Source organism: Canis aureus, chromosome 1 (genome assembly GCF_053574225.1).
Source record: "Canis aureus isolate CA01 chromosome 1, VMU_Caureus_v.1.0, whole genome shotgun sequence".
Lineage (NCBI taxonomy): Eukaryota > Metazoa > Chordata > Mammalia > Carnivora > Canidae > Canis > Canis aureus.
The window spans coordinates 117,170,001-117,183,837 of NC_135611.1; the positions used below are offsets into that span (position 1 = coordinate 117,170,001).

The window sequence follows — 13,837 nt, forward strand, 5'->3', positions numbered from 1 at the left end:
TCTTGTACTATAAGTAATGTTACTGCATTTTACACTTCTATAAAGATGAATTTTAGATCCTTGTTGCAAGCTGTACTTTCATCAGTATACTCCTTTCTTTATTATGTCACTTGGTGCTTTTAACCTTGAATTCTGTTTTTTTCTGATATTCCATCAAATGCCCTCTTTTTGTTGGCTTAAAAATTATGACATCTTTGCTTATCCTTTTTTAAAAAATTATTGCCAGGCAACCCAGGTGGCTCACTGGTTTAGCGCCGCCTTCAGCCCGGGGCGTGATCCTGGAGACCCGGGATCGAGTCCCACATCAGGCTCCCTGCATGCAGCCTGCTTCTCCCTCTGCCTGTGTCTCTGCCTCTCTCTCTCTCTCTCTCTTTCTCTCTCTCTCTCTGTCTCTCATGAATAAATGAATAAAATCTTAAAAAAAAAAAGAACAAGGGATCCCTGGGTGGCGCAGCGGTTTGGCGCCTGCCTTTGGCCCAGGGTGCGATCCTGGAGACCCGGGATCAAATCCCACGTCGGGCTCCCGGTGCATGGAGCCTGCTTCTCCCTCTGCCTATGTCTCTGCCTCTCTCTCTCTCTCTCTATCATAAATAAAATAAAAATAAAAAAATAAAAAAAAAAGAACAAAAAATTTACTATGTGGTCCTCTACAAAAAAATTTATTGACTGTTGCCTAGATTCACCCTCACCCCAACCCACTCTGATTTTGTTTTAATGAATTCTACTTTCATACCATCATTGTTCTTATAATATTTCATAAATTTATAGTATGCATTATTCCTCACTAGCAATAAAGATGTAAGCCAGTCATCTGCATGCTATGGTTGGTGGGCCATCCAGCCTGCTGCCTGTTTTTATATGGCCTGTGAGCCTATCGAATTCTGTAAATGTCTTCGAAGGGGTGCATATACACAATTAAAATGTTATGTGTGTGGATTGATGTTAGTATTTGGCAGTAATAGCTATAGGAAACATTTCCAAAGATTAAATAAACATAAAATCTCATTACAGATCAGCACCAACAGATGAACACTCAGCATCAGTTTTGATGCTGGAGAACACTAACCTCCTAGTTCAGGTATAGCTGAACTAGCTTTAAATCACCAAGACATCTGCACTTCAGAGTTCAAAAACTGAGAACCAGCCTTCTGACTTTTCTTTGTACTTTGACTCTAACCCACATTTCCATGGGAGAGTGGACTCCAAGGTTAAGATTGATCAGGTGTGGTAGATACACCAATAAAGTACTCAAGTTTTCTTTCTGTGTTTATTACTTTCCTATGGCTTCTGTAACAAATTACCACAAACTTGGTGGCTTACAACAATATAAATTTATTATTTTGCAGTTCTGGAGATTGGAAGTTCAAAATACATCTCAGTGAGCTAAAACCAAGATGTCTGCAGGGCTATATTCCTTTCTTTAGAAGGAGAACCTTTTTTTTTTTTTTTTTTTTTTGCCTTTTCCAGCTTGCATTCCTTGGATCATACCCCCCTTCCATCTTCAAAGTCAGCAGGATAACATCTTCAAATTTCCCTCTCTGATTCTGACTCTCCTACTTCCCTCTTTCACTTAGAAGACCCTTGTGATTACAATGAGCCTACCCAGGTAATCCCTATCTCATGGTCAGCTGAGTAGCAATCTTAATTCCCCTTTGCTGTGTACTATTCACAGGTTTCCACAATTGGGATGTGGACATCTTGGCCGGGGAGAGGGGTGGGCAGCAGCTACCACTCTGTATGTCAATTTGGTTTGATGGTGGGGTTTTTTTTCCACTTTTAAAAAAATCATTTTATTTCTTTTTCCCATCACGGTAAGTGTACTCTTTAATCCCCATTCCCTATTTCTCCCATCCCTCCACCTACCTCACCATCTGGTAACCATTAGTTTGTTCTCTGTAATTAAGAGTCGGTTTCTTAGTTTGTCTCTCCCTTTTTTTCTTTTGCTCATTTGTTTTCTTAAATTACACATGAGTGAGATCAAGATCATACAGTATTTGTCTCTGACTTACTTATTTCACTTAGCATTATATTCTCCAGCTCCATCCATGTTGTTGCAGACACCAAGATTTTATTCTTGTTTATGGCTGAATATTCCATGTGCATATGTACCATACCTTATTTATCCATTCACCTATCAATGGAAACTTAGGTTGCTTCCATAGTTTGGCTAAATAATGCTACAATAATGTAAGGGTGCATGTATCCCTTTGAATTAGTATTTTTGTGTTTTGGGGGTAAGTACCCAGTAGTGTGATTCCTGGATCATAGAGTAATCACATTTTTTATTTTTTTAAAGAGTTCTTTTTAAAGATTTTATTTATTTATTCATGAGAGAGAGAGAGAGGCAGAGACACAGGCACAGGGAGAAGCAGGCTCCATGCAGGGAGCCCAATGTGGGACTCTATCCCGGGTCTCCGGGATCACACCCTGGGCTGAAGGCGGCGCTAAGCTGCTGAGCCACCTGGGCTGCCCCACTTTTAATTTTTTGAGGAACTTCCATACTCCAACCCCACAAGGGCTACACCAATGTGTATTCTCACCAACAGTGCACAAGGTTCCCTTTCCTTCTCATCCTTGCTAATATTTGTTGTTTCTTGTGTTTCTTATTTTAGCCATTCTGACAGGTGTGAGGTGATATCTCATTGTAGTTTTGATTTGCATTTCCCTAACGATAAGTGATTTTGAGCATCTTTTCATGTATTTGTTGGCCATCTGTATCTCTTCTTTGGAGAAATGTCTCCAGGGATCCGTGGGTGGCTTTCTCCTAGTATTTGTATGGTTTCTATTTTCTCTTAATGTTAAAACTATTTGGAGTTTATTCTGGTATGTAGTGCCGTAATATATGGTTACATTTTTATCGTTTTCCAAATGAGTATCCAGTTGCCCCAACATTATTTCTTACAAAAATTATTCTTTTTTCCTTTGAAATACCACCTTTATAATAAATTCAATTTCCATATAAACTTCAGTCCTATCCTGGCCTTTTGTGCTCTATTGGTCTGTTTCTAGGATCCAATATTTATTCATCAAACAACCCATTATTAAATTTTTTTTTATATTCTAGGGTTTGGTTATAATAGCTAGGAAGAAAGGGCATATTTTTGGGATGCCTGGATGGCTGTCAGTTAAGTGTCAACTCTTTTTTTTTTTTTTTTTTTTGAGTGTCAACTCTTGATTTCAGCTGAGGTCTTGATCTCATGGTTGTGAGTTCGAGCCCTGCATTGGGCTTCACGCTGGGCATGGAGCCTTTTAAAAAAAAAAAAAAGGAAAGAAAGAAAGGCTGTATTTCTACCTTTCGGGAGACTTAGGAGAAGTCTTTTGTTGACAAAAGGTCAACAGATGAATAACTAGATGAAAATCTAATTACAACTGATAAAAAGTGTTATGAAGACCAGGTGCAAGAGATGGATCAGGCTGGGATCCCTGGATGGCGCAGCGGTTTAGTGCCTGCCTTTGGCCCAGGGCACAATCCTAGAGACCCGGGATCGAGTCCCACGTCGGGCTCCCTGCATGGAGCCTGCTTCTCCCTCTGCCTATGTCTCTGCCTCTCTCTCTCTGTGTGACTAATAATAAATAAATAAATGAAAAAAAATTTTAAAAAAAAAAGAAAGAAATATATATGTATTTAATATATATATCTAAGTGTATATAGATATGTATATACAGGCAAGCATATGCAGAACAAGCATACCTTGGACAAGCAACCTTGTCCCTACTCCTTAGATTTTGATTCAGTCTAGGGTGGTCTTAGACATTTATTTATTTATTTATTTATTTATTTATTTATTTAATGATAGTCACAGAGAGAGAGAGAGAGGCAGAGACACAGGCAGAGGGAGAAGCAGGCTCCATGCACTGGAAGCCCGACGTGGGATTCGATCCTGGATCTCCAGGATCGCGCCCTGAGCCAAAGGCAGGCACCAAACCGCTGCACCACCCAGGGATCCCTAGACATTTATATTATTAACAGTCTTCTCGGATGATTCTAATCTTTATAAAAATTGAGAAACCCCAGCTTAGTTTCTTTTCTTTTCTTGCTCCTTTCTGGCACCATATGAGCTCTCATCATATTTGTGCTTTCATGTACTCTTTAGAAATTGCACAGCAGGGATCCCTGGGTGGCTCAGCGGTTTGGCGTCTGCCTTTGGCCCAGGGCGTGATCCTGGAGTCCCGGGATCGAGTCCCGCGTCGGGCTCCCAGCATGGAGCCTGCTTCTCCCTCCTCCTGTGTCTCTGCCTCTCTCTCTCTGTCTATCATAAATGAATAAATCTTTAAAAAAAAAAAAAAAAAAAAGAGGGATCCCTGGGTGGCACAGCGGTTTGGCGCCTGCCTTTGGCCCAGGGCGCAATCCCAGAGACCCGGGATCGAATCCCACATCGGGCTCCCGGTGCATGGAGCCTGCTTCTCCCTCTGCCTGTGTCTCTGCCCCTCTCTCTCTCTCTGTGACTATCATAAATAAAAAAAATAAATAAATAAATAAAAAGAAATTGCACAGCAACATTTGAGACTTAAATAAGCCATTCACTTTTTTTTTAAGCCATTCAATTTTTAAGGTGATTTTCATTTTGTCTCTCTAGTCTGCTATAGAATTTTTTATTTCTCTTAAAAGAATAAAACTGCTTGTATTTCTTTTTTCTTTTTCAGAGCTGGAGTCCAGATGTGAGAAATTTCCACAAAAAGATATTTCTGAAGTAGAGTCATTCAATTGGGAGATAGTAGAAAGCCTTAAACGCTGTGATTTTGATGGCTCCGGTTTAAGAGATGACTGGGAATACAAAGGCCAATTTGAAAGACAACGAGTAACTCAGGAATGCTGTTTCAAGCAAGTAAAAGTCACGTATGAAAACATTCCCACTTTTGAGCATACATCTCTCACTTTACATCAGAACAATGAGATTGGTGAGAAACTGATTGAATGTAATGAATGTGGGAAAGCATTTAGCCGTGGCTCACACCTGATTCAGCATCAGAAAACTCATACTGGTGAAAAACCCTTTGAATGTAAGGAATGTGGGAAGGCCTTTAGTCGTGCCTCACACCTTGTTCAGCATCAGAGAATTCATACAGGTGAGAAGCCTTATGACTGTAAGGAATGTGGGAAGGCCTTTGGCCGTACTTCAGAACTTATTCTGCATCAAAGACTTCATACTGGTGTCAAACCCTATGAGTGTAAAGAATGTGGGAAGACCTTTAGACAGCATTCACAACTTATTCTGCATCAAAGAACTCACACAGGTGAGAAACCCTATGTATGTAAAGACTGTGGGAAGGCTTTTATTCGTGGCTCACAACTTACTGTTCATCGGAGAATTCATACAGGTGCTAGACCCTATCAGTGTAAAGACTGTGGGAAAGCCTTTAGACAGCATTCACAGCTTACTGTCCACCAGAGGATTCATACTGGTGAGAAACCCTATGAGTGTAAGGAATGTGGGAAGGGCTTCATTCATAGTTCAGAAGTTACTCGACATCAAAGAATTCATTCTGGGGAGAAACCCTATGAATGTAAGGAATGTGGGAAGGCCTTTAGACAACACGCACAGCTTACACGACATCAGAGAGTTCATACAGGTGACAGACCTTATGAATGTAAGGACTGTGGGAAGGCATTTAGTCGTAGTTCATACCTTATTCAACATCAAAGGATTCATACAGGTGACAAACCCTATGAATGTAAGGAATGTGGGAAAGCCTTTATTCGTGTTTCACAACTGACTCATCATCAGCGAATTCATACTTGTGAGAAACCCTATCAATGTAGGGAATGTGGAATGGCCTTTATTCGTAGTTCACAACTTACTGAACATCAGAGAATTCATCCTGGGATCAAACCATACGAATGTAGAGAATGTGGGCAGGCCTTTATTCTTGGCTCACAGCTCATCGAACACTACAGAATTCACACCGGTTAAAAAGCCTTGAATGTTAGGGGTATAGGAGCCTTTACATGGAGTTCACACCTGACTCAGTATTAGATAATGTATATGTAATGTAATTAATGTGAAAACCTTCACTTGTCACTTCCATTATGGAATATCAGATAACTCATACCAGAAGAAAATTCAATAAATGTGGGAATTCTTTTTGCCTCACACTCACTACTTACTAAGCATCAGAAAACTTATGCCGAAAAAAAATATTAATATGAATATGGAAAACCTTTTTATTACCACTCAAAATGTGTTAAACTTCTGAGAATTCCTAATAGAAAATGACCTTATTAAGATATTTTGTGAATGTGCCTTTTACCATGACCTACATCTTACTTAACATTATCTCAATTCTACCAGTTACTGACTGTAGAGCATTAGACAAATAATACAGTCTTCCTGTTCCTCAATTTATTTTTAAGCAGTGACCATTTTACTTACCTAATAGAGTTTTCCTGATGACTATCAGATATTTTATATAAAGCCTGTGTTCAATAAATTTTAGTTACCATTCTTAATAACAGTATTTATGTTGAGTTCCTGTGAGAAGAGGGCCTTATGAATGCATCAAATATCAAAAAAGCCTTCATAACCACTTATTATAAAACTTCATTCTAGAAACCATAGTCACATATAATTATCATGAGGTCTTCATGATATTTAAAGCTAGAAAGTCACAAGATTAGAAATTAACAGAAGAGTAGCCAAAAGAAATCTACCCATTTAGAAATCTAAAGCGACCTTCAAATATAACTTAAAAAGCAATAAAAAAAAATTCTACACATCAAAACCAGTTCAGTATAGCCAAAGCCATGTTCCTGTCAAGCTAAGGATTGAAGATGGGGGCTTTTGTTCTCCAAATGTGGATCTCCAGCTCCTACGCATTGCCGGTTACATACTAAGCACATTGAATGAATGGTCAACTCTAAAAATTAGAGGACAATTACCACATAAACCCAAATCAACAGGAAGAACAATAATTAAAAACAAAAAATAATAAAATAGAAAACAACAGTAGGCTTAATATGAAGGTTGTTTATTTAGCAATATAAGATGGACAATTGGCAACCTTGATCTAGGAAAAAAAAACATTTAGCATTACGAATAAGGAAGGGGTAGATATTTCTTTTAAATAGCTACTATGCATGACTTTAATATATTTGGAAATTTAAGGAGGATTTTTATAAAAATATCAAAGTTCAAGAAGATATGGAATACCTGAATAAATCAATGATTGGAGAAGGCTATAAAAAGTCAGTCTGCCTCTTTAAAGAAAACTGTTTAATCTACTGATACTTTAAGGAACAGATAGATAATCCCTGAGAGAAGCTTGCCAGTTTATTTTCAAGGCTAAATAAAATTATGATTTAAAAAAATTCAATAAGAATGGCTCCAAGAAACAAATTATAGATGATTACCATTTGTGAAACTAAATATGAATAAAATCCCCGCTAATTGAATCCTGTCTCTTTAAAGTTCGAAGCTCATTTTAAATGTAATATCTAGAATTTCACCTGTTGTGGATTAATTGCATTTTCAGAATTTTGATATAACTCCAGATGACAATGATGGGAAAAAGAGCCCTGATCCAACCCCATTGATACCTCGATCAGAGCTTGTGAGTGTCAAGAAGCATCCCCTCAGTCCAGGCAAGTGTCTGAGGTAGAGGGCCTGTTGTGTCCCCAGGCCATCCATCTTCTCAGTAATCCTGAGTGTTCGCTAGGACACCTGTATTTTCTGCATGTGTCACTGCCTACACCGGATTAGAAAGTAGTATTCTGTGTGTCATTCTTAAGTGGTTTAATGATTAGGATGACACTGAAGCTATGACGCTAAAAACTCACTCTGAGGGACGCCTCAATGGCTCAGTGATTGGGCGTCTGCCTTTGGCTCAGGTCCTGATCCCATGATCTGGGATTGAGTCCCGCATCAGGCTCCTTGCAGGGAGCCTGCTTCTCCCTCTGCCTATGTCTCTGCCTCTGTCTCTCTTTGTGTCTCTCATGAATAAATAAAATATTTAAAAATAAATAAAAACTCACTCTGAATAATTAAAACACATGCACAGGACAAATATTTTAAAGCTATGATTTGATAGACAGACACAAGTCAATCTCCACACTATCTCTGCCCCTTCCCACCCTGTACTCTATGTCCCTATCAGTATATCAAGTTCTTGTATATACTTCCTGATTTTTATGGTTGCCTAAGTGTAGATATGCACATAACACTGTTTATAAAAGTTTTTTACATAAATGGTAGCAAATTTCTATACTTGCTATTTTTGCTTATCCTTATACCTTGAAATTGGATATCAATACATAAATAGTTGCCTTATGCTTCCTTAACAGCTGCATAGTATGTGTTTCATAATTTATCCTGTCTATTTAGTTTTTTTCATTATTCTTTGCTTTCATTATCCTATAATAAATATCCTTGCATATAAATTATTTTGTATATGTGTGATATCTCTTTAAGGTAAATTCCTGAAAAGGAAGTGCTAAGTCAAAATGAATATACGGTTCTGAAACTTTCTGTTCACATAAAATCTTATAATATACCCCTAGTACCCCCATCACCAGCTAGAGTAATTATCAGCTCATGGCCATTCTTGTTTTATCTGTATTCCCAGCCATTCCCCCACGCTCATATCAGCTTTGAAGTAAATCCCAGCTACATAATTTCATCCATAAATATTTTGTATCTCTAAAATATATCACAATTTGAGAAAATATTTTCAATCCTTTAAAAAAGAAAATGGCAGGGCACCTGAGTGGCTCAGTTGGTTAGGTGTCCAACTCTTGATGGCAGCTCTGGTCTTGATCTCAAGGTCGTAGGTTTAGGCCCTGTGTTGGGTTCTATGCTGATGTGGAGTCTTCTTAAAAAACAAAACAAAAAAAGAGACAATACTGTCATTACAAATCCGATAATCAGTCTTTCAATTTCTAATTGTTTGATAAATGTTGATTTTTTTAAAAAGTTCATTGAGATCCAAATTATGTCCACAAATTGCAGTTATTACATCTCTGAAGTCTCAATCTATGCAGTCATTCTTCCTCATCCTTTTTTTACCCTAGTAATTTATTTTCTGAAGAAACTAGATTGTTTGCCTTGTAGAGTTTGTCAGAGCCTGGTTTTTGCTGACTGCATCCCATGACATCATTTAACATACTTCTCTATCCTTCGTATTGCCTATAAATTGATAGTTTGGTATCTAGAGGCTTTATCAGATTGAGAGTTTTTGTTTTTGGTTTTGGTTTTTTTGCTGAAATATTGAGACACAACATTTAGGTGTCTTTTTATGATGTAAGCAACTATTGTTTGGTTGATCTATTAATCCATTAAGGATTACAAATTATACCTTCCTTTATTAGCCAGAATATTTTTATGAAGAAAAACTTCCCTTTAACTACCATTTGGTTATCCATGTTACAGTAAGGAAAGGCAGGATAAATGCTTCTTTCTTTCTCTATATTAGTTTTCAAAATAATGAGTTGGTTGCCTTGCATTCTGCCATAATAACTTATGAGTTTAGGAGTATATTGGGGGTATGTAGCATACTTAATATATTTAAATACAATCTGGTTGTACTCTCCTTGATACCAAAATTGTTCCATGTTTCAGACACGGAGCCTCTTCCAACTGTCTCCCCTGTCCTTTTGATATGACACCATTAGTCTTTGATCACTTGCTTGCTGTCTGCTACAAGATGTTCAGGGCTCGCCTTGCTCATTTCCTACCTCCCATCTTGAAGTAGCCATTTTCCAAGGAGTCATCTTTTTTATGATATTTTGGTACATTCTCAAATAGTATATAGAAACCACAAATGATTAGGAGTGCTTCATTCTCTGGTTGGACATTTTTTAGATAGGTTTTTTATACGCATTGCTTAAGTCCCTTTACGAAGATCATAAATCCATCAGCCCACATGGTAGAAGAGATCCCAAAACACTACATTCATGTAATCCTGGAGAAAAAAATTTATTTTAAATGTAGACTATTTGATGAGTGAAAAATGGAAAAGTTACTTTTGTTTTCACTTGCATTCCTTTGACTATGATTAAGATAGATGACCATTTGTCCACATGCTTATTGACCATTAGTATTGCTTTTAGTTTGGTGCCTAAAACATAGTAGCTGCTGAATGAATATTTATTTGTTACTTGAATAAATTAATTGTATGTTCGTATCCTTTGCTAACTAATATTGTGCTAGTCATATTTTTCTTACTTAAAAGAGCTATTTTTTAGAGGAATAAATGTGTATAAAGTTCCTAGCACAGTATTTGGAATTCAAGTGTTCCCTGTCTTGTTATTTGCATACATTATCATGTATGTCTCTGGTTTGGCTTATTTTTTTCTACTTTAAAAGATAAATTGAGGGACACCTGGGTGGCTCAGAGGTTGAGCGTCTGCCTTCGGCTCATGGTGTGATCCCCAGAGTCCAAGGATCAAGTCCCACATCGGACTCCCTGAGAGGAGTTTGCTTCTCCCTCTGCTTATATCTCTGCCTCTCTCTGTATGTCTCTCATGAATAAATAAAATCTTTAAAAAAAAAAAAAAAGATGAATAGAGAGTCAAAGAGATTAAGTAGCTTGTCGAAGGCCTCATAAGTGGAGAACCCTAAATTACAAAGGCAAGATCAAGATATGGCAGTTTCATGTATATATACAGCTTTACAGATGTGAGACCATGAAAAGGAAAAATCCGTGTTTGTTCAGGTAATCCATGAAATACATGGTCCTAATACAGAAAGCGGCAAGGCTAGGAACAAAGGCATGAAAGAACTTAGTAAGAATCTCTTTTAAAAAAAATTTTTTTTGTTTTTACATACAAAAAGTGAAAATGCTCAACTAGAATACAGAGTACAGAAAACTATAAGGAGAAAACATTTTTAGTATCTTCACTCAAACATGCATATTATCATTCTTGCGTATTTCCTCCTAGTGTCTAACTTTTGGTTTTGTTTTTAAAGATTTAATTTATTTATTCATGAGAGACAAACAGAGAAAGGCAGACTCCAAGCAGGGAGCCCAATGCGGGACTCGATCCTGGGACTCCAGGATCACGCCCTGAGCCAAAAGCAGAGGCTCAGCCAGTGAGCCACCCGGGTGTCCCTAGGCTTTGAAGAATTCATACTTTAGGGATGCCTGGGTGACTCAGCGGTTGAGCCTCTGCCTTCGGCTCAGGGCCTGACCCTGGGGTCCTCAGATCGAATCCCAAATTGGGCTCCCTACAGGGAGCCTGCTTCTCCCTCCACCTATATCTCTGCCTCTCTGTGTCTCTCATGAATAAAAAAAAAAAACAACATACTTTATGGGGTGCCTGGATGGCTCAGTCAATTAAGTATCTGGCTCTTGATTTTAGCTCATGTCATGATCTCAGGGTCCTGGGATTGAGCCCCATGGCAGCCTCTGTGCTCATCAGTGTGTCTACTTGAGTATTCTCTCTCCCCCTCCCTCTGCCTCTCCCCCTACTTGCACACACTCTGTCTCTCTCTCTAAAATAAGTACATCTTTTTAAAAATTTAATACTTTATTATGGAAAACTTCAAACAGGCACAAAAGTAGAAAGTACAGTGAACTCTCATAATTCTCATCACCCTGCTATAAAAACTGTCAAGCAATGGCAAGTGTTACTTATCTATATCCACACCTGCTTCCTCTTTCATTGGATTCTTTTTTTTTCTTTCCAGATTCTTTTGAAAGCAGAACTTAGGTCATATGATTGTATCTCTGAATATTTCAGTAGTTATTTCTAAAAGTGAATTTAAAAATCATATATGTCAGTAGAAATATATAATCTATTAATTAATAGGGAGGACTATAAAATTTTCTACTAAATTTAGTTTAAGTTGACACAATTCTCAATGTGATTGCAGAGACAGTTGTTTTATGTGTATTAGGAGAATCAGGAATTTAGGGAAAGGTTTTCCTATGAACAACATTCTTACCCAAAAGTTTTCTCTCTTCTTTTCAAAAAAGGAAAATTTCAGGCACAATTGTGAAATGTGAAGGTTGCTTTGTTATTTTGTATTTTAAAAAATTGACTGAATTGGTACACATCTTAGCATAATTCTAAATCCTTGATGTGTTAAGAATTGTATCTGCTATTTTGCTCCTAGGAGGCAGTTAGGTATTTGTTGAATAAATAATAGAAAATAACAGGTAGTAAATTTGAGTTAATAAGTTAGGAAAATGATAGAACATCTTTGTGGGGAGAAGATGGAGGTGGGAAACTTTCCCTTTACCAAGAAAGAAATCTTTTTAGATAGATAGAGACATGAAATTCCACACTTAGAAGTCACTACACCTTAAATTCTAGCTGAAAGAGAATTTCATAAGTCATTCCAAAGAACTCACATATTTTAATTTTGGAAATAAAGTTTGATAGTTCACCCTTGTTAGATTCATGAGAAACATTAATGATGCAACAGCTTGCTCAAGTGTAATGTTTAAAACCAGATTTATAACGCCACTTTACAATATAGCTCCAAAATCCTCTTTTCCTTCCATATTTCTAATACATCTTGTGTAACGATGTATTTAAAGTTTAAAAATAGTGTGCTTGGTCTCTCAAGCCAGAAACAGACTGTCAGCTAAGACTTCTTGTACCTTATCTTCCACATTTAAAATAGGAGCTTTAGAATCAGGTCTGGATTCTATCACTAGTGAGATGAGGATAGCCTAGCCCCACTAAGCTTCAGCTTGGAGCTCGTGGAGTTATTACAAACACTTAAATGTGAAGGTGTACCTAGCAGTGTTTCCAGGACATGGAAAACCTAAAATCAGAAGGGAAAGTTTGAAATTATGTAACCACTCAAAGTTACTTAAGTAATTGCAGGCATACCTGAACTGAGCCATTCATAGTCCCATAATTAATTTCCTCTAACTGTCCTCCCTCTCAGTGAACAACCTCCACTGCCCACTCGGTTCCCCAGGTACCCAGGGACCATTCTTGGCCTCCCTCTGCCTGGTAATTCTGAAATCTAGTTTGCTTTTCCACTAGGACATATCTGGAACACACACATTCCTTTCCTGAGTACCTTAAAGAGGTACTTTATTTTATTTTTTTTTAAAGATTTTATTAAGAGGTGCTCTAGAATAATAGACCCTACAGCCAGAATTCTTGGGTTCATATCCAAGGGCTGCTACTTACTCTGTGACTTTGAACTAGTTTCATAGTTTGTAACTAGGCAGTGTTTTGTTGTAATGATGTAAATAATACATGCCTAGGACATGCCTGAAACATAGTAAAAGTTGAGTACATTCCCTTTTGGTTCAACTCAATTCACTATTTATTGAGCAACTACTGCTATGCACCAGGCACTATTCTAGGCGCTGAGGATACAGTGGTAAATAGAACAGACAGAAAGCCCCACCTTCATGGAGGTTGTATTCCAACAGGGAAAGAGAGACACATAGTAGATTTTGCAGTGTGTTGGAAGGTGTGTCCTAAGGTAAAAAAAAAAAGGGCAAGGTAAAGGAGATTGAGAATGTGAGGGAGGTGCAAGGACAGTTATCACTATTTATTATCATTACCACGTTATGTAATAATTATTTTAATTAATTATGCATGTTTCTTATTAATAACATCGTTACTATTTATAATTACTATGCTGAATATGCAGTATAATCAATATTTATATTTGATTATTATTACAATTTTTTATAATTGCCTTAATTCAGCCCTCATCCTCTCTTATCTGCCACCAAAGAGCTGGGTCTAAAATTAAATAAAAGCATGTCTGGGCACCTGGGTGGCTCAGTTAGTTGGGCTTCTGCCTTGGCTCAGGTTATGAGCCCCATGTTGGGCTCCCTGCTCAGTGGGGAGCCTGCTTCTCCCTCTCCTCTGGCCTTGTGCTCTCTCTCCCTGTCTCTGTCTCTCTCTCTCAAATAAAGATTTTATTTA

At 37.7% G+C, this 13,837-nt stretch overlaps 1 protein-coding gene and 1 long non-coding RNA gene across 16 annotated transcripts in view; one reads left to right on the forward strand and one right to left on the reverse strand.

Moving 5' to 3' along the window:
• Positions 1–8,374, forward strand: part of ZNF565 (zinc finger protein 565) — a 33,755-nt gene extending 25,381 nt beyond the window's left edge. For all 13 annotated transcript variants that reach the window (XM_077907822.1, XM_077907505.1, XM_077908319.1 and 10 more), the window contains one exon: positions 4,645–8,374. In XM_077907822.1, coding sequence (XP_077763948.1) covers positions 4,645–5,912 — 1,268 coding nt within the window. In that variant the 3' untranslated portion in view covers positions 5,913–8,374. The remainder of the gene's footprint in view (positions 1–4,644) is intronic.
• LOC144321517 (uncharacterized) overlaps positions 1–13,837 on the reverse strand; it is a 59,327-nt gene that overhangs the window by 19,012 nt on the left and 26,478 nt on the right. For 2 of the 3 annotated variants that reach the window (XR_013387159.1, XR_013387266.1), the window contains exons 6-7: positions 13,308–13,380; positions 8,697–8,805 (exon numbers count right to left, since the gene is read on the reverse strand). This is a non-coding gene — a long non-coding RNA (uncharacterized LOC144321517). Of the gene's footprint in view, positions 1–6,642; positions 7,006–8,696; positions 8,806–13,307; positions 13,381–13,837 lie in introns of those variants that run through there. The other variant, XR_013387226.1, reaches the window with a different exon arrangement.